At 41.0% G+C, this 27,926-nt stretch overlaps 1 protein-coding gene across 3 annotated transcripts; it reads left to right on the top strand.

Moving 5' to 3' along the window:
- Positions 1-857: 857 nt before the first annotated feature.
- LOC147463317 (bZIP transcription factor 29-like) lies at positions 858-7,052 on the top strand. Of its 3 annotated transcripts, XM_086488052.1 has the most exons (9): positions 858-3,473; positions 3,564-3,696; positions 3,802-3,886; positions 4,730-5,047; positions 5,469-5,498; positions 5,955-5,995; positions 6,086-6,106; positions 6,205-6,236; positions 7,010-7,052. In XM_086488052.1, the coding sequence occupies exons 1-9, from the start codon at positions 1,963-1,965 to the stop codon at positions 7,035-7,037; spliced, it is 2,199 nt and encodes a 732-aa protein (XP_086344178.1). In that variant the 5' UTR covers positions 858-1,962; the 3' UTR covers positions 7,038-7,052. The 3 variants fall into 3 exon arrangements, 2 of the variants coding, with proteins under 2 accessions (XP_086344178.1, XP_086344169.1); XR_015185050.1 differs by lacking the exons at positions 5,955-5,995; positions 7,010-7,052 and having other exon boundaries at positions 864-3,473; positions 4,730-5,498; positions 6,086-6,781; XM_086488043.1 differs by lacking the exons at positions 5,955-5,995; positions 6,086-6,106; positions 6,205-6,236; positions 7,010-7,052 and having other exon boundaries at positions 864-1,384; positions 1,831-3,473; positions 4,730-5,672.
- The last annotated feature ends 20,874 nt before the right edge of the window (positions 7,053-27,926 follow it).

The following is a 27,926-nucleotide window of genomic DNA, read 5'->3' on the forward strand; positions in this document are numbered from 1 at the left end:
AAAGCTTTTATTAGAAGGCTCTTTTTCGCATTGAATTTTGATATGCTCCAAGATGGATCCATAGATGGCAAGAAGTATACATGTCCCATAGCGCTTGCCTTGCTACATTTAACGACTTGTGACTTGGAGGCCACACAAGCAGAAGCAAGGACTTAGCTTTGTCACTATTTGGCACGAGGTGTTCTCGAGGGGATCAACGGCCCGAGATCATCGGGTGATATGGAATGTCCAATTCTCCAAAGCGACAATATTGGACCCCTTGTTTCTTCCCACTTCACCATCGAGATCACGCCTTCCCATCGCAGGAGGTTGAAAGCAGGACCTCATGGTTCTTATGCAAAGCCTTAGCCCTATGCTATTGCACATTAGGCGTCTATGTGGGCATCACGGGTGTACACTACTCTAGTATGTGCCCTAGTTCACCGCTCCATGGTTACTTGGGCGGTAGATAGTGGGCATTGGGGATCAAGCGCGTGCGGTGTCGCCTAATATGGGCCCTAGTTCCAGATAGTGACAAGGGGGGAAGTTATGGCCAATCCCTCATTTGAAGCATTAAGACTAGCTTCGGTATAGTCAAGGCTTCAAATGAGGGACTGGCCCAAGTTCCTAAGAAGACTTTCGGAAATTTGGGATTCCTAAAGAGGAGACAAATATGAGGTTTTGATTGATCAAAGATTTGGGAGGGTAACGCGGAGCTTCTTAAATGAATCCGTTTCAACAGCAATTAAATTTAAATAACATGAGCGAGGGGTGATTCGTGAAGATAATCTAACAATTGTGCTTGAGAAAATTTCAAAGCTCGACCAATCAGCTTTGTGGGTTTTTGATTAACTCTTCAATTTTCTAATCAATCAAAGACTCGACAGAAAAAGTACACTTCTGTACCCTCCACGCAATCGTCTTGTGGGTTGCTCTGTTTTCTATGAGAGGAGTCTTTCTTTTCTGCTTTTTCTGCGTTGTTTTTTCTACTTGAGTGACTTTGGTCCTCTGTTTCTTTACTTCCTCACCATAGCCTTGGTCTTCTCCGAGCTTTCCTGCTCCCCCTTTTCATCACATTTCCTCTTCAATTTTTCTACTGTTTCGCTTACATCATCCCCTGCTCTTCTTGTCTGCAAATGCACATACACAGACACTCTGCATTTTCCTTTCTGACACTTCTTCCCATCCTACTGGCCTCTCTCAAAAACAGAGCTTTTCCGTTGCTTTTTACCAGCTTTCATGGCTAGCAGGCTCCTCTTGGAAAGTTTCTTCTACTCGAAATGAGGTGCATTCTTGAAGTCTGTAACGATTTTTCGGAGAACGCTGCAGGAAAGTGAAGATAAAACATGGTGGTGGAGGCACATTGGCCGTCATTTTCCGCCGAAAACTTCAAATTCTCGTTTGGGTAGGTGTTACTTTTGTTAGGGCTTCCAGACTTGTTTGAATGCTGTTCTTCTAGACTAGATTTTAGGATAAATGCTTACACTCCAGGGTAAGAAGTTGGAAGCACTGTTCATGCCAATGTGCAGGTTTTTCTTTGATGGGTGCAGGGTTTTAGGATGGCTTCAATAGGTCAAAACTTTATGTATACACTAAGGATTCTGCTTTTTGCTTAGTAATATGGAACTCCTACTATGAGTTTGCTGCGTAAAAGAGGGTTTTTGAAAGGCTATGGACTTTACTTGTTCAGTACTGATCTTTGCAGTAAATAGGGCTCTTAACGGCGGTGGCTACCTTAAGTAGTCTACTTGCATTGTGTCTTGTGGCTCCGTTTCTATAGTGTGGTCAGGGCCTGGTGGATGTTGAATTGCAAGCTCTGGTTATGCCCATGAATTCTTGCTACATGTATAGGTATGCCTAGTCCTTCCTTATTACTTTTGGAGGGCACTTCAGTGGGCCGCTTGCCCAGACATCAGCAAAAAATTCAACAGCAGACTGAGGGATGCGCCACACTTTCTAAGTGAGAGGTGCTCTTCGCATGCCATGGAAGGGATGGGGGACAGCTACGGAGACCTCCTGCAACGCTTGCAATCATCATCACATGGTGCTTCAGCACAGTCGAATTCAAATCCTAATTCAAACTCTGGCATCACATCCTTAGCTGAGGATGCAGCTCTTTTAAGCCAGTTACAACAAAGCATGTTCCGATCGCCCCAGCAAATGTCAGCACAACTGCAAGCACTTTCTCAGCAGCAGAAACAGCATCTTCCACCCCTTTACTCCTCGCTCCTCCAGCATTCTCCCTTTCTCCATGCCCCTCTACAGAATCAGCCCCGGTCGTTGCTACAGCCAAATGCACGCCCAACTACTGTGTCCCACACTCGCTCCATTTCACAGCCATCTACGTTCTTCCAAGATCTCTCAGAGGGTACTTCACCTTACCCTCATAACAATGCCTCATCTCCCTTTTGGGAAGGTTTCCCTGCTATGAAACCCCCGTTACCAACCAAAGATGAGGCCACATGTGCAGCAACATCTCGATCAACAAATACGCTCAATTGTGCGACTTCTTCTGTTGATGTGACTATGAGTGAGCAAGATTCCCCAGCTCCCAGTATATCGGTCCCTTCTATACCATCCCTTCCACCCTTATCCCCCTCTCCAAGCAACTATCAATCCACCTCTAGGAAGTATGCTACAGATCTTAATCAAGCAGCAATCAATGCACCTTCAAGAAAAGGACACAGGCGCTCACATAGTGAAGTAGCTCCCACATTCTCAACAGGTACTGATACATTGTTTGGGCGCGTTCTTATGCAAGCTATACCAACGAGCAGGGACATTGCCACAGAGGAATCTTGGCAGAAGTTTAAAGCAACAAACCCTCAGGTGAAGCAGGAACTGCATTGGGGAAATGAGAAGGAAGGCCAAGCTGCTGTAGATGCAGTGGGCGAGCGAGGAGGAGATGGTGAAGGCAGTGATGATCTTTTTTCCATGTACATTGATATGGATAAGATAGATAGCTTTCAGAATGCAGAGGGCCCGGATAGCTCTGAGAACTATGCAAAGAGAGTGGATAAGGGTGCACGATCAAGAGCCTCATCCTCTGCAAGTCAAGACAATGAAAAAAATCCATTGTTATCTTCAGAGAAAGGGGAAAGTTTTCATGGTGGTACAGACAGTGACAAAGAAGATAGTGATAAGGAAGAGGACAGCTATATGGCCGACAGCAATGAAAGAAGTTCAGAGCCTTATAGTAATGGAAAAGCAAAGGATGCAAAAAAAGATGGGAACTTGCACGGACCCTTTCATGTTCGTAGTGCATCCATGGATGGTGTTGTGCAGTCTTTGAAAGGAGGAAACGATCCCCAGCAGAGTACGCCACCTGCTCGTAACAAAACAGCACGCCATCTACATAGCCTTTCCATGGATGGTAGCTTGAATTTCAAGCTCAATTTTCCCAATGGAGATTTTGATGGTGCTGAACTGAAGAAGATAATGGCAAATGATAAATTGGCTGAGATTGCTCTTGTTGATCCCAAAAGGGCAAAAAGGTATGGAGTGAACATAAATAATGCACTTTTCTAAGATTTTTGACCTGCAAATATCATAGCTTATTTTACTTAAAATTTCTGCATCTCTAGGATATTGGCAAATCGCCAGTCAGCAGCTCGCTCCAAGGAGAGAAAGATGCGCTATATCTCGGAGTTAGAGAGGAAAGTGCAAACTCTTCAAACAGAAGCCACAACTTTGTCTGCACAGTTGACACTTATGCAGGTGTGCCATTGTTGATGTGCAAAATATGTGGTAGTCTCTAGAAGTGAAAGCTGGGAGCTCAGAAAGGGAAGTCTAATCCTGGGTTATGTTTGGATTCTTTTGTAGAGGGACTCTACCGGCCTTTTTAATGAGAACAATGAGCTCAAGTTAAGGCTTCAGGCAATGGAGCAGCAGGCACAACTTCGGGAAGGTGATTTTGGACTTAATCTTTTCCTGTTATGTTCTTACTGTTAGTGTTAGTTGTCTAGAAATGTAAACGAGTAGACTTTCTTGCACAGAACATAAGTTAGCAGAGTAAATTTACCTTCTGTTTGCTATATGGCTTATATACTATGTGACATGTGGGGATCTTCATGTTTCTATATGCTATTTGATCATCCCGTGCTGTTAAAAGCATGAGCTTGTGCCATCCATCCATCTTTGCAAAGGGTGTGTTTTCATGCTGCTAGTTGCATTTAATGTGAACAAGTAGAGTGAGTTGATGAGTAAAAATCCTGCATGATTTGTGAGAGGAGTGTTATCCAGAGGACCCAACGATGTCTTGTAGTATACACTTCGCATGCCATGCTGTCTAGAGAATCAAGAAGGCTGCTTGTTGTGTAGACCCTCCATGTGTCTTTCTGAGTTGTGTTTTGTGAAGAGGAGTTTCATTTTATGCTTCTTTCATACATTATTGTTTGGGGGGTGTAGGAGGATACCTCAGGTCTAGACCCGGGTCAAAGCACGGATGACGCTAGTTGGGATGTTATGGTAGTTATTCAAATACTTCACGCAGTGGATCTGTAATGGTTTCATTTCATGTTTCTGATGCATGTTTTTTCTTTAGTTTTGAGGATGTTGGATATAGGAGCCTGTAATGAAACCACAGGTTTTCACCCACTCTAAACGTCACTGATGATGCGAACTTGGTTGCTGTAGTACTTAGACAATACTACAGATGATGGAGGTGTGATGGCCCATATTGCCTTGGTTGATAAGTTGCACTTTTCTTGGTTTATGCTTATTATTATTGCTTGTTATACTCTTTCCACAGCTCTCAATGACGCATTGAGGGACGAGGTTCAAAGGCTCAAGCTAGCAACAGGTCAGGGGACGGGTCAACAGTTTTTTGCGATGCCACATCAAGGTCCACACCTCACAATACAACATATTCAGCAGCAACAGATTCATCAGCAAGCGCCACCTTCTCCAAAGCCACTTTCTCAACAGCAGCAACCACCACCCCCTCCTACAACACCTTGCAATGTGCACCAACCTTCGAGCCAGCCCCAGAAGTCCACAGAACCCCTTCAAAGCCCTGGGGACACAGCTCCTAGCAATTTGAACGGTTTACCGAAATCAGATTGTTCAAGTATATCAAGCCAGGGCAACACTTAGCATATGCTGCATTGTCTCACTTACAGGTACTCTGTGATTGAATGCTGCCCTGTTTCCAGTTAAAGGAGTTATGGGCTCAATGGTATGCTTAACGCACTATTCGGCCTTCCGACTTGAAGGAATCTTGCAATTGTTCAAGAGTTGCTTCAATGAAACATTATGAGCTTAGGGGACGGATGCTCAGCATAATGCTCTGTGTTATCTTGAACATCAGGCAAGATGCTCTAGTCAAGGAAGTTTCGAAAGCTTAATCATGGTGCACCGCTTCCTTAAAGGGTGATGCTTGCTGTTGAAGGACATCCTTTGCCCAGCTTAGGCTGAATCCCTTTCAAGTTTATTTGTCTTTTTTCATGCGGAGTGCTTTGAAAGCATTGCACTTCATTGCTCGGTGGCAGCAGGGGACCAGACAGCCTTTTATGTCAAAGGTATTGCCTGCATCTTTTGCTACCATATTGAGAGATTTGTCCCTTCAATTCTTGCATTTAATTGATCCAATTCACTGCATTAATTTCGGTACCACCTGTGATTGGTCCCAATTTAATGCAGAATTTTTTTTCCAGAGCTCTGTACCTCCATAGAATTTAAGGTTCATTTTACTATCAGCGAGTTGAAATGTTTCAATGAAGGTTTGATTTTTTTGCCTGCACTAGGCCTTAGTAAACCATTGAACTTGTGGGAACAATTGTGGATGGTTGGATAAAGCTTGTCGGATAGTGCCACGTGGCAAGTTAACGATGGCAGTTTTTTTTTTTCTTCCTATTTCTTGCTGAGCATTGTTTTTTGTATATGTATGTAGGCCACTGGCAGAGATAGTTGACATTTGTTTTGTAGAGAGGGGCATTTAGTGGTGGGTCACACAATCTTTCCATGCTCTTATGCAGGCCATTGTGACTTTTCACCATCTCTACTTGAGGATATTAAGGTCTGTGCATGTGCTTGCGGGTGTGTTATGACTTTGTTGGTATGACAAGAAGGCAGCATGGGGTGGCTAACATACTCTTCAATTATCCAGAGGCTGCCACACCGGAAGGATGTAAAGCCGAGTCAATTTGACAAAACATGTGCTTTAACTTTGTTGGCAAGAAAATAAGGCATGATTCATCGGTGGTTAACATGCTCTTCCATACCCAGAGGCTGAAATGTCTGAAGGATGTAGAGCTGAGGTAGATTTGAGAACTCTACTTTTATATGTTCTGTCTCTGAGTATATAGTTTTTGTAAGTCAGTGAAATGGCAAGGCTTGTGCTTTAAGCTTGTGGGAGAAGACACCTTGGGCCCTCTCATCAATAAAGGGATATCTATGCTCACTAAAAAAGGGACATCTATGTTCACTTTGTTTCTTCAAACACTTCAGCTTTTCATACATTAAGCTTTAGCACAAGGTAACAGTATTTTCTTTGAAGTAAAAGTAATGTTGTTGAAGTGGGTACTTTTACCCAATGAGCGTAGCTCAGTTGATTGAGCCTTTGTGATGGAACCCCAAGGTCGAGGGTTCGAGGCTCATGGGTTGCGCTCAATGGATGTTATCGTCTTCTCCATTAGGGAAGTCGTTCAATGGAGAAGACGTTCCCATGGTATGGCCCCTTGTGGGTGTGATGTGTATAGCAAGTCCAGTAGTAAACAAACATATATGAAGTTCTCCCTACTACCTTCCCTGCGCCTTGATAGTTGAAAAAAAAAGAGATGGGTATTTTTGCCACTATTCTATTAGTATGCTTGGCCTTCACCATCATTTTGTGGCTTTCTGAATCAAAAGCCTTATTTATACCTATTCATCACCTTCCTTAAAACTTTTTGGCTATTTCAAACAGTTTGGAATGTGATGATTAACATGTTTAGATGTTGGAGGTTAAGGATACTAAACTAAACTGTCATTCAGTTATTGTCACCCACTTTTCAACCATGATACTTCAATGTAATTCTTCTTTACCTGGCAGATTGAATAAGAAGAGGAAATTCGAATAACCTTACTCCCTTGAGCTATATCATCGATACCCACACTATCTACACTAACCTACCACCTTTGCTCTACACTACAAAACGAGGTCATTGCCAAGAGCCAATGCATCATATGTCGGGGATATCTTGTCTTTACTATGTATATGCTGCATTTGCTGAAGTTGTTTAATTTGTCAACTAACCTCTACCTTGATCCACATGGATAGACAATGCTATTACATTGAATCTTCTTGTTAATCAAAAGTTTTGATCCTCTCCTCTACAAGATCCTACCTTTGTTGTTTTTTTTAATCTTACAAGTAAACCCAATAACTTTGTTAAGCAAGAAAAGTTCCTGTTGTTTGCTTGGTTGTTTGGAGGGAGGTATGTAAATTCTTGCATGCTACATAGTGATTGTTTGAACAGGATCAAACATGGATCACGTTCCTCCCTACGTGATCACTTGGAAAGAAAATGAAGATGGTGCATGCAAACAAATACAACCCATCCTTGAGACATATTGACTTTGTCTCAAGCTTGAGACATGAAGACATCTAAGGAAAGAAAGATGCTATGAGTCATGCTAAGGTCCAATTTTTAGCTTGCATATTTAGAAAAGCAACACTGCTCAAGTTCATAAACACTACACAAAAGAAGTCAAATGCACGTCCAAACAATGATTGTAGTCACGAGATATTCTAGACTAATAGGGTAGAAAGGTTTGTGTTCATGATGTTTATTATTTTAGAGATGCTACCACACATAGTTACCTTGGGACTTAACATGGCTTTGGGTGGCCTTCGGAAGTGTAGGTTGTGTCTGGCTAATACATACCTATCTAAGAGCACTATTTACTAGTCTCAAAATTCTTGCTTGCTTTGTTCTTTGTTTGTGACCATCTCAACTACATAAAAGAGAAAGTTGGAATTCAAACCATATAAGAGCTTGCAAAGTGAGAGCCACTCTACAAAAGTTAGGTGGAGACAATCCCTGTAGTGTTTGTTCGAGGAAGGGCATAAGCAAGGTGCTATATAGAAAAGTATATGCAAAAGCAAAATATAAAACTTGGTTAATCTAAACTCATTGATTCTTGCTTGATATAGTTCAAAATGTTGGCACCTACAGCAACTTGTTTCACCACAATACAAACCAAGCAAACCATGTATGGAAAATAATGAATTTCATTATTCATTTGGATTACTATTATAACACAATAAAATATGATACACATAGATGGGATTAAGTTTGAGCAAGTTTTTGAGCGAAATGAAATTTTTTGGTTTGCAAACTAAGAGAGGTCTCAAGTGCAAAGTATACTATCAAGTTGATATCTCTAATTGTGTACATGTGCTCCTAAACATACTTCTTTAACACTCGAGAAGTAAAAGTAATGATGGGAGAGAGCATTGTGAATTGTATATAATGAGAGTTGGCCACTTTTTTAATTGTGAACACATAATGTTATCTCGTAAGTAAACATGTGGAGGGTACAAAGTATATGGAGGATGAAAGTGTCACTGAAATTGAATTTTGGTCACACCTCAAATGAACTTTAACTATTTCTACTTTTCAATTTTAGTCACACAAAAAATTTCTTAATTGGTCAAAAAATATTTAAATGTTGTTTTTCTCTCAGGGGAGAGAGAGAGAGAGAGAGAGAGAGAGAGAGAGAGAGAGAGACCTTAAATAGTACTAGAAAGTCAGCTATGAAATCAACTAGAATGGAAATGCCAAATAGTAACAAGGCTAATAGTTTTTGAAATGTTCATAAGCTGGCAGGAACAACTTTAGGGATTCTGATATGCTTCTTGAGAATCAAAATCACCTAAAAAGGGTCTTATAAAGGACATTTTCTCTCTTTAGGTGGATGTGGAAGGTGGCATCGAAGACATTGCCAAGGCCTAATGATATCTAAAGGTTTTTGAGACATAAATGACCACCAAGATATCTGAAAAAATATTGACATGTCTTTTTGGGATAAAGGGATGGAACATTGTAGAAAATAGAATACAAGCTACAAGTATGGGAAGTGAGATTATGTTTATCATGCATGCCTCTTAGGCAGGCCAATGACACCCCACAAGCAAGTGTGAGTATCTCACATGGAGATTCCAAAAACAAGGGATGGCCCCTATGAAACACATGGGAAAAAGCACATGGCCAAGATAGCTTATAGCTTTTAATCCATAGTCTACCAAATTGAACTTAGCGTCAAAGTTGTGTTGGCATTGGCATCAATGGCACATGATTAAGGTCATTAGAGAAACTAATCACACACTAATTACTTAATACATTGGAAGCATAGCCTTGACACAAACACACTTGATTATTGGGGGGTTATTGAGTGTATACACAAGCTCACTTTATAGCCTTTTGCTAGGCATCTTTGCAGACACAGTGGATGGCATCACATGCAAGGCAACTAGGACATGACTAAACTTTCCCTATAGGACACACACATGGTATTCACATGGTTTATTGCATGGCTTGTTGACACATCACAATCCTAGGTGGAGAGGTTGTTCTCACAAGAGATGCAACAAAATCTCGAATCCCTACAGCCCTCCCTATGTGGCTTTTGTTGCATATCACTTACACAATTCTCCCCTCAAAACACACTAAGGTGAGGTTGTTAGAGATGTAACAAAATCTCAAATCCCGACATCCCTCCCTATGTGGCTTTTGTTGCATATCACTCACATAATCTTTCCCTCAAAACACACTAGGGTGATACACACAAGACACAAGCCTCCCCTTGAACAAAGTAGGTGGAGGGACTCACAATCCTCCTTTACGTAGACATAGAGGGTAAGGTACACGAGTGTAAGGCTCACAATATGTCATCATTTACTAAGCCAACATTGTTGTGTTATTGTCATTAGCGTGATGAGGCTGATTTTGGCTTTTTCCTTGGCTTTGAAATGTTCTTTGTTATTTTTTACCTATGGAGAGTCATCTTTGAAACTTTAATATTTTGTAGCATGGTTGTTGTTGACACAAATTTGGTAGGGGTTGACTTCATATTGCTCCATGCTCACATCGAGCCATGGACAAAAAAAATTAGAATGGATTGTGGTTGGACAACATAACCATACTCAGACTCACACATCCAAAAGGTGCCATGGAAACCACCAGGACTGCCACAAATCCCCTTCAAGATGAGAACTAATAGTACATCGACTAGACAAGGAGCCACCCTTTGAGATATCACCACAACAAAAAGAGAGTAGAAGAGGGATACGGGAAGAGTCGGGCCGCTCCATCACCACGAAGATCAAGAAGAAGCCTCAGGAATAGGATGAGAGTAATGCCGAAGAGAGCCGACCCAATAGCCAGAATCCTCCGAACCGAACCGAGTCTAGGCTTTAGGGGGGGAGCCAAGCCCCTTTGAAAGAATCCCACCGGTGCCACCATACCGCCGAGAGCTGCCACATCTTGGTTGTATTTAGCCACACCACAACAAGTTCCTTGCCACCAATTTGCCTCTCACAGAAGAGGTGGGAGGGAAGGCGTCTCCCCGAGGAGGAGGGCAGGGCACCGCCAAGGGAGGAGAAACCAAGAGCCTCCACCCGGGGCAGACCTCTGCTCCTCAAGCCACAACCGGCTCCTAGGAGGCGGCCTATTGCTGCCTCAAAAATCTCTGCTCCCTGCCACCGCAGACTGCTCCCTGAGCTTCCCCGCTCGCAGCATCTTGCAGGAGGTTGAAGAGACAGCACCGCTGCAATAAAAGTCCTCTTTCTCTATTCCTTTTCTCTTATTTCAATGACTTGTTTCACAACAAATAAATTCACTCCTTATATAGTGGCAAAGAAACTCTAAAGAGAAGAAAACACTAAAAGAAAGCTAGGAGATAATGAATACAAATGTGCCAATGGACACTCATCCACCTGTTTATATAGACAAGAAAAATCTTTTGACTATCCATTTTCATTGGACTTTTCAGTTCCTTTTTTTTTTTTTTTGCCAGAACTCATAAGAGTGAGTGATGTTATATCAAGCAAATCAAACAATTACAAGATTGGCCCTACTCACAATCCGAGCCAAGGCATCCACAGGACCAAGTAGATACAAGAGGGGGTTCAAAATGGACACAAATGACCTTGACTATCCCTAGCTTACCAGCATCACATTGAAGGCCCAAAACCATTCACTGGGGTCTTTCCTTTTACCAAATGAAGCAATCAGTTCTTTACTTTCTTGCACGATCTTTGAGAAGCAAGCACATAATAGATCATTCTCAAAGACCCAACAATTCATGGCCTTCCATATTTGCTTAAAGTAGCAAAATTTGACAATTTGTATGCAAATCAGTAGCACTTGGCTTTTCATCCCCCTACCACCTAGGATTAAGTTGTTCTTGTAGAACCCAATCTTCTAGGTTTTTTGTATCCATTTGCACATCTTCCTTGGCAACCCACATATAGCCGGGCACTCCTTGAAGAGGTGCACTAGGTACTCATTCACCATTTTCCAGGCAGAACACCTACCAGATCCAATCTCTCTAGCTGAAATCTTCACTCTTGTCGTCATAGCTCCCCATAGCACTTTCCAAAGAAAAACCTTCATCGTGAGAGGCCACTGAGGGCTAAATGTTGTTAGTAACCACCATCCACCTTGCTTCCGGCCATTGCTTACCCTAGAGTCTGTTAAGGGGATAGAACCACCATGGTGAGGCCAAGAGACAATAATACACGTCTTTGATCTTCAATGCATAGAGGTCTATTCTTGGGTCATCGCCAGGCCTTCCATTTGAACGCAGACTCGCACACCAGCATACAATACCTGTCCAGCCCATCCAAGACTCTAATGTCCAAAAATCTTTTGATCTCGTTCAGAAGAAATTGGGTAGCCTAGAGGCTAGCATCTTTCCAGCTCCTGTTCTTGTTATCCCACAGATGGCCCAACTACCTCTCTCCAGAACGAGTTAAGCTGTATACAATCCACTTTTGAGAGCCACGGGGACCAATGAGAGATGGAGTTGCAAAATATCTTGTCACCTCTCCCCATTCCAATGCCTCTGACACTCTATTAGACTTTCGAACGATCTCGCTTGTTGTGCCTTCCAATCTTAATTTGGAGCATTGAGGGGCAAGCAGCTTGTGGCCAACCTCTAGAATTTTCCATTGGCCACCCTTAAATTCAATTTAGCATTGTTAATCAAGTCCTCTGCCCATCACAACCCATGCTTGGTCTTGCATCGTGATTGACGTAAAGAACTTTGCACACTGGGCCTCTGCATGGATAGAAGGGTTGAGAATTTAATACCTCCTCATTCCACCGGCCTTGCGATAGTCTCCCAGCTTGCCCACTGCCAAGGCGTCATGTCTTTGGTGTTATTTTTTCAAAGGAATCTTTTAATCGGTTTCAAGAACTCCTTCCAAGTGCATTTGGCTAATTTCAAAAGCGGGCTCATGAAGGCTATGTACATGATCACGAACGAGTTTATCACTTTTACCCTGCCTAGAAAGGGGAGCAATACATATTCCCATCTTCTCATCTTGTTTCTAATCTTGTCCATCACCCATTGGAATCTTTACTTATGAGTCACATTACCCCTAGCAGCGCCCCAAGGTACCGAAATATCTTCCCTTTAGATACAATCTCTCTAGACGACACAAACGGATCAAAAGGGTCATTTTTAGAGGCCTTTTCATTTCCCAAACTCTCCCTTCACTTATGTATTTGAGATGTTTTTTAAGGATTTTATTTTTTTGAGATTGGGGAGTGTAAGGACATGGGTCCTATGGGCAAGGCCACCGGCACGGCCGGACAATGTGTACGCTAGGGGGAGGCTATAAGATAGCACGGTTGGGTGGAGACTAGCACACGCATTACCAGCGCCCTTTCACTAGTATCCGAGCTATTTTTGGGAGGAGGCTAAAAGCAGCTTGCATGTGCGTGCGACGCCCTGTTTCTCCTCCATGTTCCGCAGACAACGACGTCTCCGCTGTGCAGCAAAAAGAAGACAAGTATAATTTTCTGTGCAAGCAACGCATGGACAAAAACAACAACAACTGATCGCCCCATCTACGCCATCCACAACGCACGACAAAGGTGGGCAACCAAGGCAAACTCAACCGGCAACTCGACAACACCGAGGCTTTCATTGGTTGCACGCATAGGAAGCCCCGCTTAACCCTTGCATAAGGGAGGATTGAACCCACCCCATGAGGGTAAAAGACCAACACTTTACCATCAAGCTATATACCCTTGTTGTGTATAACAAGGAAAGATAGTCTACTTGTGTTGAAAGGAAAACTAGAAGGAAAGGGAAAGCTTCAAACTTGTCTTTACCCTTACTTTCCACTTCTTGGAGTAAGTCAAGTTTTCCTCCAAAAATTCTTTTTTCCTCAAGGAGGTAGCTTCAAAGTGAAAAAAAACCTTCACAAAAACAACTAGTTTTTGTGAAGAATCATCAAAGGTGTTCTTACAAGGAACGACAAGTGAAACGTTCAACTTCCCGCGAGGCGAGGTTCGTATGCAACGCAAATCGCGGAGCATACAAACACAAAGACTTCAATTTCTCAAGGTACAAGTTGTCGTTTCTTTCTCTCTCTTTGCATTAGTGTGTGTTTACCATGGCCAGTGAGGATATCCCACCTACACACACGTTTAATTTTGAGCATATAGATAAAAATCAGGGCACCACTGGTGCTGCTGACACTAATATGCATGATGATGATGATCTAGGAGATCATGGGCTTGTAGATAGGGCTTCTTTCAAGACTTTGGAACATCACCAAAGCGTACTTGAAAGAAACCTCTCTGCACTCAATGCAAATGTTACCAATCTTACAGAGTTACTTGTGAAATTTATGAATTCACAGACAAGCCACAAGTGGCACGGTTCAAGGGAACCAAGCTCGCACGACTCAAGGAGTCCAAGAGACAAGTGCTGCAGAAGATGCAGAAGGTAGCAATGCATTACTTAAGAATATCACCATTCCTCAGTTTCACGGGGAAGAGCATGATCACAACAAGGATGCGGTCAATACGTTCTTACACAAATTGAGTGATATTCATAGATTGAGACACACCCCGGATATAAAGACGGATGTGGAAACAAGTCTATCTCTTAAAGGCAAGGCATATAAGTGGTGGATGACATTTCCAATAGATGCTCGTCCTCCGTCTTGGGCTGTGTTTCAAGCTTCTTTCTCCAAAGAGTTTTTAGACTCCAATGAAGAAGATAAGAATTGGTTAGCATGGGATGCATGCTGCATGTCTGGCCTCTCTCTCACACAGTACCTTTCAAAGTATCGGGAAATCATATAAAAACTAGAAGGTCTAGATGAATTCCAAAAGATATGGGGTTTTAATAGGGGTCTTGACAAAGACTACCATCTTCATGTTAAGACCCAACATCCAAAAACTTTGGAAGAAGCCATTAGTCATGCACAAAGATATGATGATGACCAAGAGAGGAAAGAAAATGTTACCTACTCTAAGAATAGTTTTGCTAAGAGCAATATGGCTAAGAGCCAATGGCGAGGTAGATCTCCCACACGTTCCAAGAGGAATAAGAGACAATCTACCTCTCCACGCCCACAAGAGGCTAAGAAGCCTAAGCAATCACGAGATACTCCGCGGTGGGTCTCTCAGCACTGCTGATTTTGAGCGTGCAAAGAAACACAATTTGTGTTTTAGATGTCTTTCGGACCAACATAACAAGAAAGATTGTCCTCTTTTGCAAGGCAAACAAAAGGCCATGCACATGGTGCAACGCCTCACATTAGATTCATCTCCTAAATATTGTGCTGTAGAGATTCTTCATATGGAAGAAAAGCACAAGTATTGTGTGCCTGCTTCAATGTGGCAGCCCGCCTTTGGCCCCCATGATTTGATTCGCATGCATGACACTATTAACGGACAACGTGTTCGTATTTTAGTGGATGATGGTGAAACTCATAACTTCTTGAACTATAAGCTAATCAAGAAATTGAAGCTTACAGAGACTCCCTGCTCTCACAAGTATGTGGGGAAGCAGATGTCTGGGAATGATAAAGAAGTATGGGACACGGTAGTTCAAGGGGTTGAGCTTATTGTTCAAGATCATACGATGACCCTTGACTTCCAAGTTATGAACATGGACCGTGTTGATGTAGTTTTAGGACGGGAGTGGCTATATGGTTTAGGAAACACATTGCACACTAGTTATGAACACAACTTCTTATCCTTTATGGCCAATGGTAAACATGTGCTTTTGCTTGCTGAGAAAAATATACCATCTGCACCTCTTATATGTACAACCGAGCTTTCTATTTTGCAGAAAGCAAATTTAATAGATGAAGTCTTTTTGTGTTACTGCTTGTCTCCAAGTTTTGTGAATTCTCAAGAGCAAAGTGCAATGAATTCTAGTAATGGTATGCAAAGTGCAATGAATTCTAGTAATAGTATGCAAAGTGCAATGAATTCTAATGATAAACAAAGTGCTAACAAATCTAACGAGCAAAGTGCTCTCAATTTTAATTCTATAGAGCAACATGCATTTGTTGTAAAACAAACATTACAAGAATTACAAGATTCTCCATCCCAACATAACTCTAGTTTACTTTCTCCTTTTGCACGGCAAAAACTGAATCACTTACTCACGGAGTATAGTGATGCGTTCTCAAGTGATTTACCACCGGGTTTACCCCCTACACGTGATGTGCATCATGGCATAGATGTCTTGCCAGGCACTAAACCGGTGAGTAAACCACCTTATCATATGAGTGCTAAAGAAGTCAAGGAGGTTGAGAGTCAGTTGGTTGACTACCTCGCTCGTGGTTTCATTAGACCTAGCACTTCACCTTGGGCATCACCAATTCTATTGGAAAAAAGAAAGATGGTACTATGCGCATGTGCGTAGATTATCGCGGATTAAATGCAATAACCATCAAGAACAAGTATCCTCTGCCTCAAGTGAATGAGTTATTTGATCAACTCCACGGGGCAAGATACTATACAAACATAGATCTTTGTTCAGGATACCACCAGGTACGTATCCTACGACAAGATATCTCCAAAACTGCCTTTAGAACACGTTTCGGGCATTTTGAATTTTTGGTTATGCCTTTTGGTCTAACCAATGCTCCAGCTATATTTATGATACTCATGGATAGTGTCTTACGTCCCTATCTTGAAAAATTTGTTGTGGTTTTCCTTGATGATATTCTCATTTACAGTAAGACTGAAGATGAACACATAGAACACTTACGATTAGTGTTTGAACAGCTACGAGCTCACGCGCTGTATGCTAAGCAAAGCAATTGCGATTTCTTTAAAACAGAGATACATTACCTCGGCCATGTGATCTCTTATTCTGGCATCAAGATGGACACTGACAAGGTCGCTGCCATTCTTCGATGGCCACATCCCAACATGGTTGAGGAGCTTCAAATATTTTTAGGCATGGCTGTATTTTATCGACAGCATATCCGTGACTATGCCAAATCACTGTTCCTATGACCGATCAACTTAAAGCAAAAGGTAAAAACCTTTTCTTGGAGAGAAGCCCAAAAACGCAGTTTCGAACAGCTCAAGGTAGCTATGGCCACTGCTCCCATTCTAGCAATCGTCGACCCACTTAAGCCATTTGTGGTAGAGACTGATGCTAGTGATAAAGCCATTGGTGCGGTACTTCTCCAGGAGGAAATACCTATAGCCTTTGAAAGTAGAAAGTTAGATAGAGCTCAACAGAATTATTATGTCTATGAGAGAGAGCTCTATGCCATAATTCACGCTTTACAAAAGTGGCGACACTATTGATATGGTGCCGAGTTTGCAGTAGTCTTTGACCATGAGAGTATCAAATGGTTTACTACTCAATCAGACTTGAAGGGCCGTAAAGCTAGATGGGCCGAAATCCTTCAAGATTATGATTGTAAGCTACAATATTGCAAGGGGCGATATAATGTAGTAGCGGATGCACTAAGTCGGATGCCTCATATTAATTCACTTGCTTTTACGGAACTAAAGAGTGGATTTTTGGAGTCATTACCTGGCAAGTGTGCACAAGATCACTCATATGCTAAAGTGTGGAGTGCAGTTTTAAAAAGGGATCCCTCACACTCACATGTCTCTGAAAAGCCAAATCAACATGTCTTTGCACGCGCAGATAGAAACTCCAACACACAGAGCTCCACCCCTACTCAGGAAGAGCTTAAGCGATGGAAGAATTTTTTCGTTGATGATGGCTAATTACTCCACTAGGTGCCAAATCTTATTTGAGTGTCACGATAGTCCAAGTGTTGGTCATCCAGGTATCCGTAAAACGTATGCCTTAGTTTGACGGCAATTTTATTGGCCGGGCTTACATCATGATGTTCAAAAGTATGTACTAAAGTGCCAACAGTGCCAAGTTAATAAGGCAGAGCGCCTCAAGGTAGCTGGCCTTTTACATCCTTTAGAGATTCCACAAGGTAAGTGGGAGAGTATCTCTATGGATTTTGTAGTAGGACTACCTACTACAAATCGTGGCCATGATGCCATTTGGGTAATTGTAGACCGTCTCACAAAGATGGGTCGATTCATTCCCACTAAGACTACGGTTAAGACACAGGAATTAGCACGGCTATTTGTAGAGAATATATATAGACTCTATGGTCTTCCAGCTAGTATCATAAATGACAGATATCGAAAGTTTGATAATCACTTCTGGAGATCTGCGTTCCAAAAGTTGGAAAATAAACTTAATCTAAGTACGAATGATCATCCAGAAACGGATGGTAAAAAAGAAAGAGTTAATCAAGTGGTAGAGGATATGCTACGAGCATACGTTAGCAAGAAGCAAACCAATTGGGAAGACTACTTACCTATATTGGAGTTTTCTTATAATAGTTCAAAGCATGTGACTACAGGGTTTAGTCCATTTATGCTTTTGTATCGATTTCAACCTAGATCACCCATTACGGCGGGGTTGGCTAAGGAGAAGATACAACAAGCGAAGGATTTTCTCCAAGACCATTTTGACATGCTTCGAGTTGCTCGACAGAATGTTACGCAAGCTCAAGATCGATATAAGAAGTACATAGATTAGCATCGACGTCTTGCTACTTTAGAAGAAGGAAACAAGGTTTTCCTCAAAGTTCCGGAGCATTCAGAAATTCTGAAGACGGGCAAATTTGCTAAACTTTCACCACGCTATTGTGGACCGTTTACCCTTCTCAAACGTATAGGTCAAGTAGCCTATAAGTTAGCTCTTCCAGCACACTAACGAGTTCATCCTATTTTCCATGTTAACGGTTTACGAAAACAGCTAGGACAGAATGATAATGTCATTGACGCAGGTGTGCTGATTGACCTTATTGAACCGCCAAGCATTCCTCATGAGCCCGAAAAGATTTTGGATTCTCATGAGCTTCGCACCAGACATCATGTCAGACGACAGGTGTTGGTAAAATGGCTAGATAAACTTGAAGAAGGTTCTCCATGGGAGAATGTCTCCGCACTTAAGAAACGTATTCCTATGTTTGTTTTCGAGGACAAAAACGATTCTCCAAGGGAGGGGGGGGGGGGGGGGGGGGGGGTAATGTAAGGACATGGGTCCTATGGGCAAGGCCACCGGAACGGCCGGACAATGTGTACGCTAGGGGGAGGCTATAAGATAGCACGGTTGGGTGGAGACTAGCACACGCATTACCACCGCCCTTTCAGAGAGACCTACTAGTCCTTGTTGGGTTAATTGGAGGAGTGTAGACTCCTTCTGAGACTTACCCTTTATCCATATTCCATGTTGTAACAACACATACCTATAGCTCGTGCTGCTTGATTCCCATTGTCAATACTTCTTACTGTTAACCTCCTTAACACACTCCTTTTGCAATGTCAGTGGCGGTGACATGGTCATGCTTTCATATGTAGAATTTATCTTTATAACTTAAAAAGGGCCTTGATATACAAATTTTGGAGGGCTTTGAAGATCCATGGCACTACCTTCAAGATTTGGTGATTTTCTTTTTGGTGTCCATCCCATTATTTTAAATCAATATACAGAGAATTTCAAATGTAGAGAAAGTGCAAGGTTTTGTCTTGTGTGTGGACATAAGGGCATAAGTTTTTCTATGTCATGTAAATGTTATATCTAGAGATTGATATATTCAAGTGCATGAATAATATTAGGAAGCTTAATTCAAAGGTATCGGCTTGGGCATTGTTGTGGGGTGGCTCCCCTATCAATTGATGTATCTAGGATCCCTGGAAGATGTCATGGCTCGGCATGAGCATGGCTAGAATCTATAATTTATTGGTTATGATGGTATAATCTACTCACCATTGTGATTTTCTTTTTGGTGTCCATCCCATTATTTTGAATCTATATATGGAGAATTTCAAATGTAGAGAGAATTTAAGTTTTTGTCTTGTGACTTTACAGTGTGTGGACGTAAGGGCATAAGTTTTTCTATGTCTTGTAAATATTATATCTAGAGATTGATATATTCAAGTGCATGACTAATATTATGAAGTTTAATTCAAAGGTATCGGCTCGGGCAGTCATGGAGTGGCTCACCTATCAGTTGATGTATCTAGGATCCCTGGAAGATGTCATGGCTTGGCACGAGCATGGCTAGAATCTGTAATTTATTGGTTATGATAATATAATCTACTCACCATTGTGAGTTTTGAAAAAAAAAAAAGATTTGGTGATTTTGTTTTTGGTGTCCATCCCATTATTTTGAATCAATATATGGAGAATTTCAAATGTAAAGAGAGTGCAAGGTTTTGTGTTGTGACTTTAGAGTGTGTGGAAGTAAGGCGTAAGTTTTTTATGTCTTGTAAATGTTATATCTAGAGATTGATATATTCAAGTGCATGCATAATTTTAGGAAGCTTAATTCAAATGTTGTATCAACATGTTCATTCCATTTCATTTGGTATACCTTTTAAAACAAATACAAGTGGCATAAAAAATTATGGTTGTATACATTGATAGCTTATTTTAAATTGTTTTTTTGCAACTTAACAATATAGAGGTTTAAGTTTTTTCTTGATTTTGGAAGCCTTATATCCAATGTGGGAATCCTACAGAGTAGGAGACATACTTAATATATAAGATTTTAAAATTAGTATTGTTGTAGAGAAAACTCTTGCAAAATTTTAAAAATGATACAATATCTACAACTAATGTGAGAGAGATTCAAAACCTGCATATATATTATGGAGGGGGTCAAGTTGATCATACAAACGCCGTAAGAAGGGGGTTATATGACTGTTTTAACATTTATAGGTAGGGTAATGGGTTCATGCTATAGGTCCATAGTGTTGGGAATTAAACAATAGCTAAGTAGATATTAGAGTGGTTTACTTAATGGATAGAGATAATTTTCACACACAAGAGAGATAATAGAGAAGAGAGAGAAAGAGAGCACACACAATATACGTGTTTCACCCAAGTGTGGGCTACGTCCACAGGAAAGTAGCCACCTAGTGACTTTGCACTTTAAACTAGAAGTAGGTTACAAAAAGATTAACAACCCTAATTAATGGAACTCCTACCTACTTCATTCTTTACACCACCACACACACCACCTCATTTTGTGTGTAGAAGAGGCCTCCTTTTATAGGCTAAAGAGAGCCCTCTCTCATGAGAGACAACCGTGTGTAGCTGCCCTTGTGTAGACAAGTCCAAGTAGAAATCGGCCATCGGCCATTAAACGCCGGCCACGGCCAACCGGCCACTGATAGGCTATTTCTAGATCATTTTTTGGACCATTCGTGGTACGAGATTGGGCACCCTCCTGTTGCATGTGGTTAACCACAATTGGGATAGCTGACTTAATGGTTAATTATGTGATGTCTATTTGAATTTTACTAACAATGAGTGCATGATGGTTTGTAGATTGGAACTCTGGGAGTTGACAAGGAGGCATCGGCAAATAATAATTCTCTATCATTTTATCCTAGCATAGTATTTTAGATATAACCACTATGGCTCCTTTGTAAATAGGGCAGTGAGAACCCACCCTAAGAGGGTCATGCAATAACTAGTGTGTACTACTCATAACTAAAGTGGAACTAAAGTGTAAAAGAGGGCCCTCCATTTTTGGCACCAATAATAAATCAAAACATCAAATACCAACTCCACAAGAGAGGTGCTGTGGAGTTTGGGGCTATGATTTTAGGCCTTTCTTGTGTAGATGCTCTCAATTTTCCATATCTCATCTCTTAAGCTATTCTGTGTTTGCTGTGTACTCGTTAATAAAGTCTACATCTTCTCTTCCATGTTCTTACACCCTCTTACAACTCGTCTCTATCAATTCTATGCTTTTAGTGTGTGTGTGTGTGTGTGTGTGTGTGTGTGTGTGTGTGTGTGTGTGTGTGATAGTCTAGGTGTGTGTGCTTGGAAATTGGGGGAAAGAGGTTGACAGGTTGATGGTGATGTTTGTGAGCAAGTATTAAATTGTTTTAAGTAACCGGTCTTCCCCCTCTCTCTCAATAGTGGTATCACAGCCTCAGATTCGAGGAAATCTGCAATCAAATTTCAAATCCGAAGAGAAATTTTCCAACTGGCAATATCAAATCTGCAAATTGAAGCTAGATCAATCAATAAATCGACAAGTTGACAAATTAATCTGCTTATCGACATCGAGATTTGGCATGCTCAATTTAAATTTTAACTGATGAATAATTCATGTCGATTGTGAAGGCGCAAGAGAGCAAGAGTCAAAGAAAGCAGAAACTCGGCATCAGGAGGCGTAAAGGAAGAGAAGGAAAAGCGAAAGAAGCAATCAAGCCGATAAGAAGCAAAAGCGACCCAAGAGCTCATCAATATTGAGTTTTCTTTATCCTGCTCACACCTGTCCTGAGAAGGTCCACTTACACATAGAATTTCAAGTGGCCTCCCCTAACCAAGGAAGCAGGTACATTGAGTCGAATCCTTGCCGTGAGAAGGCCTGCCGCCTACACACCTCCAAGCCACGGCATCGACCTGCACGAAAAGGCTCGGAATTGTTGTCAAACGGGTCGCCTTGGACCGCTAGGCAAAAGTCCGGTCGTGCACGCAAGCTGGAACTCCTTATGTGCGTTGCCCTGTCCCTTCTCTCCCTCTTGCACTATCGACATCGTCCAATACACGCTGCCAGGCTATTTTGGTCTTCAAAAAAATCCTCATGCAATTTACACTTGAGTTAAAAGTGTTAGTTAACTGTCCGGCTGCCCAAGAGTTACAAAAACAAAATATATCTATATTTCCTCTTTAGAGGGAATTGACCCTACCCCAACCCTTTGGACGACCGACGACACAACTGGCAGCTGCTAATTACGAACTTTTCGGCCGCCCAATATCAATATTTTTTCTTTTTGTTGGTTCGAAGAGAAATTTGTCTGTTTATCAACCGTAGTCATCAGTGGAGGTTATCTTCAGCTGCATACTCTTTAATTATTTGCCATGATAAAAAATTCAAGCCTGCTCAAACTACGCCGTTTGCAATTATGGCCGACTGTACCAATTTAATTTTACAGTGAAGAGTAACATAAATTGCCGATTGTATTGCCATTATTTTTGGGATACGAGAGATTGGACGCCGCGAACTCGACCGACTCACAGACCAACCGTTTGACCGCTCACCTTTTCGGCAATTTCCTCACACATTGCCATTTTAGAGTGGATGCCAACGCAATCTTATGCTAAGCATTTTATTTATGTCATTTATTTTACTCTCTCTCACTTATTTTGCATATTGCATCTCTAAAAATCTCCATTTAGCCATTTTAAATTTCAAAACACACATTTAAAAAAAAAACAAAAAGAGGAGAAAAAAATAAAAGAAAAGCAAGCAATCATGACACACCTTCCATAGGCACCCACAATTGCTGAGCCGCTTGCCAATCTGCAACAATCTCTCACGATGAATGCATGCGAAGGCAAGAGCTTGAAGATAAATTATAGCATTCTGCACCGACACCCAAGCAAGACAAAATTAGTAGAAAAGCCTTCACTTTCAAGGATTTAGATGGCACTAAAGATGCTAGAACAATTCTAGCATGGGTTAGTCAAGTAGATGACTATTTTCATGATGAAGACTTTCCCAAATGTGAAATGGTAAAATGTGCATCAACTCATCTCACCAGTAACGTTGCACTGTGGTGGAATGCCACCAAACAGCACAGGAAAAGACCACGTACCTGGCATGCATTCAAAAAGCTATTTTTACCTCAATTTTTTCCCACACAGTATAAAGCTAAAGCACGTTACGAGTGGGATTTAAATCGACAGGGTCAAAATGAAGATGTCCAAGGCTATACTGATCGTTTTTGGAACTATTTAATTCAATTTCAAGCTATTGAACATGTCAATTGATTGAAGGAAATCAAAGCGTAAATATATCTCTGGCTTATCAATACAAATTGGTGCTAAGGTAGATATGTTTGATTCAAATTCATTGTCAAAGGCTATTAATTTGGCCCTTAATGCGGAGAAGAAGAAAGGTGGAAACCCTCTCACACAGAAAAAACTGCTAACACTAATCGTAAAACAAGAGAGCTTCTTTCTCTCCTAACTTTGATCGGAACAAACATCAAAGCCGTACCTTTTTCAAGAGACACGGATTTGAAAATTCTGCTACAATTTCTCAACCTCATAACAACAACAACAACACACAACAATGAGGGAACCAAAATTCTTTCAACCAACGTCCTGCTCGAAACTCTAATGGTAATAAAAAGGTGAAGTGTTTCAAATGTTTTTAATATGGTCACTATGCAGATAAGTGCCCAAAAAGTCCTGCTAAGAGCAATGGCTAATCCAACGGAATCAATTAAAATCCAAGCCAAAAATCATACAACAACAATCACCCCAACGGTGCTACTATTAACCTCATCGAAGATGCTAATCCCAACGACAATGAAGTGGAAGCTAATTACAGTGAGGGATATGATCCTGAGTATGATCACGATGACAACCCATCTTTAGGTACTTCTATATATCCTCACACTTTGTTTAAAGTGCAAGGCACAGTCAAGGGTGAAAGTGTCACCATTCTTTTAGACGATGGCAGAAGCCATGATTTTATTTCTACACAATTGGCACAACAACTCTCTCTCTCCAAAATTTCTTCACCTCAGAAGGTCAATACTGTTTTTAATAATCAATGTTTTAATTGCAAAACCCAAGTCACTGTTAAATTTTGCATTGGTGAATTTACACAAACACGTATATTTTTGGTAGCATCATTGCATGGTCTTGATATGAGTTTGGGAATGCCATTTTGTGATGAATTTGACATATTGATTAATTATAAAACACGTACTATGTCTGTCACTCATAATAATAAAAATTTCTCCATCCAAGCAACACTAGCACACCAAAAATTTCCACTCCTTTCTCACACTCAAGCCAAAAGAGCCATTCGAAACAAGGGAAAACATATCTAGTGTTGGTAAATCAAATTTTTGCTCAAACCGAAACCTCATATAACTCTTCACATGATGATTTTCTCTCACAATTTCAGAATTGTTTCATGCATGATCTACCACCTTCACGCCCAGAAGACCACAAAATAGATATTATCTGGGATAGTGAACCTCCTTGTCCTTATCGTGTAAATACAACTGCACACAGGGAGTTACAAACTCAAATCACTGACTTGCTTGATCAAGGACTTATAAGACCTACTAGTTCACCATACGGAGTACTTTTTGTTAAGAAGAAAATGGGACTTTTCGTATGTGTATCGACTACAGGTCTTTAAACAAGATCACCATCAAGAATAGGTTCCCTATTCCTAGAGTGGATGATCTATTAGACAAACTAAAAGGCCTCGAATCAAGGTATCACCAAGTCAAAATGTTTGATCAAGATGTATACAAAACTGCTTTCAGAACACAAACGAGACACTATGAATTTCTTGTCATTCCATTTGGTTTGACAAATGCACCAGCCACATTCGCATGCATGATGAACATAATTTTCATTGACCATCAAGATTTAGAGATTTTATTCTTTGATGACATTCTTGTATTCAGTAAATCAAAACAAGAACACAAAACACATTTAACACGTGTATTTGAACTACTTGCACACAACCACTTGTATTTGAATCCTGAAAAGGAATACACTATTCAAGAAAACTTCCTTTATTTCAAATAGAAACTGTGTGTAACTAAACCTTTTCGTACATTGATCATTGAAGAGTTTCACAAATCTCCCTATGCTAGACATAGAGGATTGCTGCTAGTTTTCAAAACTTATGTCGTGATTTCTTTTAGCCTACTGATATTAAACAACATGTTTCAACTTGTTTAATTTGTCAAAAGGTCAAAGCAGAAACAGGTATGAAATTGGGACTTTTACACCCTATCCTTATTCCTAAAAAACCTTGGGAACATATTTCAATGCATTTTGTCACTGGATTTTCACTCATTGTTCACAAGCATGATATGATTTGGAATATCATTGACCATTTTTCCAAAAAAGCATACTTCATTCCTTGTAAGAAAACACTCACATCACATCAAGCTGCACTTCTATTTCTTAAGGCTATCTTTCCACATCATGGGTTCCCTAAAGTTATAATATCTTATCGAGATTCCAAATTTTGTAGTGCTTTTTGGTCTACTATTTTTTAAAATCTTGGAACCACACTTGATTTTAATTTTGCATTCCATCATGAATCTAATGGTCAAACCGAAGTCACTAATCGCATCATCATTGACTTGTTAAAAGCTTACGTTTCTTCTCAATCCAAGAAATGGGATGATTACTTACATATTCTACAATTTGCGAATAGCAACACCACTCACACTGCCACAAGTAAATCTCCATTTGAAATTGTTTATGGTCGTTCTCTGTCTACCCTGCTTCCTGTCTTTTCAATATTGTGCCTGCCATTAATTTCACTATTAATTTTCGTGATATTTATGCAAGTGTGCATTCTGTTATTAAACACTCACAAGAACTTTACACTAAGCATGCTAACAAGCACCACAAGGCACACCAATTCAAAGAAGGTGATTATGTTATGCTTCACATTGAAAAACGAAGGATCAAAGTGAAGGAGTACGAGCGGAAGTGCGACGCGAGAGAGAGTGCGAGAAGAAGAGCACGACGATATGGTGAACTTGCTCTGTTGTAATGTGTAGAGCATAGTGAGTTCTTATTAGGTTTTTACAAAAGAATATGTGTACATACCTGGCGGCCCGCCCACTTACCTGGGTGACCACATTGGGCTTTATACCCCAACAACCTCCCACTTAAAGTCCAATGTGGTACTTTAAGTGTGAGAGAAGCTACTATACAAGCTAATATACAAGAGATGTAGAGAAGTGATGTACTACCCTACACCTAACTGCTTGCGAAAATGCGCAAAGCTCTCTGAGGGAAGTCCTTTTGTAAGTAGATCAGTAGGATTTTCTGTGGTGTGAACTTTGACAAGCTGAATTTGCTTATCCTCGAGCATTTCCCTGATGAAATGATACTTCACATCCACATGCTTTGTCTTAGAGTGATAAACTGAATTGCGAACCAATTGTATAGCACTCTGACTATCACAATATAACACAGGCATCTCTTCTTTGATTCCCAAATCTGTTACTAGTCGATTAAGCCAAATTGATTCTTTGCATGCCTCTGATGCTGCAACATATTCATCCTCTGTAGTAGACTGAGTAACACAATCTTGTAATCTAGAACGCCATGATACTGCTCCACCAGCCAATGTAAAGACATACCTTGACGTAGACCTTCGGTTGTCTAAGTCACTTGCATAATCTGAGTCTGTAAAACCCTTTACACTTAGCTCCTGACTCCCATAGCATATACGCATACTCTTTGTAGCTTTCAGGTATCTCAATATTCCTTTCACTGCCTCCCAATGTTCTTGCCTGGTTTTGACATGTATCGACTTACTACTCCCATTGCAAATGCAATGTCTGGGCGAGTAGCAATCATTGCATACATCAAACTACCCCCTGCAGACGCATATGGAATCTTATCCATTTCAGCCTGTTCTTCCTCAAACATAGGACAATCTTGTTTGCTAAGTTTCACATATGGTGGCAATGGAACACTCAATGCCTTTCCCTTCTCCATATTAAAACGTTGCAAAACCTTGTCAATATACTCTTTTTGAGATAACCAAATCAATTTCTTTGATATGTCTCTCCCAATGCGCATACCAAGTATATGACTTGCCTCACCCATGTCTTTCATGTCAAACGATTTTGCCATCTTTGACTTCAAAGCTGAAATTTCTTCCAAGTGCTTGCTAGCAATCAACATGTCATCCACATACAAAATGAGGATCAGCCAACTGCCATCCTTAGCCTTCTTTGTATATAGACAGTGATCGAACTCACTACGTTTGTAGCCTTGAGAAAGCATAAACTTGTGGAACTTATGGTACCATGCCCTCGATGATTGTTTTAAACCATAAAGACTCTTTAACAACTGGCATACCAAATCTTCCTTGTAACATGAAGGCTCATTGCAATCAGTCAACATGACATAGTTCATGGATGGAACAAACCGATCAGGAGGTCGCATGATACGTCCATATTTACGCAAAATAGGTGGCTCAGGCTCAGCCACAACCTGTGGTTCCACTCTATCCTGTCCTTGCTCCTCTTGAGCCCTGACATTTTGTCTTGCACGTGCAGGTCCATCTTCTTGGAAGAAAACTCTTCTAATCTCCTCAACCCTCTGTTAGGAAATAAGACGTAGCTAAATAGATAATTGAGTAGATTACTTAATGGAGAGAGACAGATTTATATACACGAGATTATAGAGTAGAGAGAGAGAGAGAGAGAGAGAGAGAGAGAGAGAGAGTACACACGATATACGTGGTTCACCCAATGTGGGCTACGTCCACGAGAAAGCAGCCACTCAATGGCTTTAGTACTTCAAAACAAGAAGTAGTTTACAAAGGGATTATACCCTTAATGGAGCTCCCGCCTTGCTTCACTCTCACCACCTCACACTCACCTTGTTGCATCAACTTC

The sequence above is a fragment of the Adiantum capillus-veneris genome, chromosome 2 (assembly GCF_014529385.1).
Source record: "Adiantum capillus-veneris isolate H3 chromosome 2, ASM1452938v2, whole genome shotgun sequence".
Taxonomy (NCBI): Eukaryota; Viridiplantae; Streptophyta; class Polypodiopsida; order Polypodiales; family Pteridaceae; genus Adiantum; species Adiantum capillus-veneris.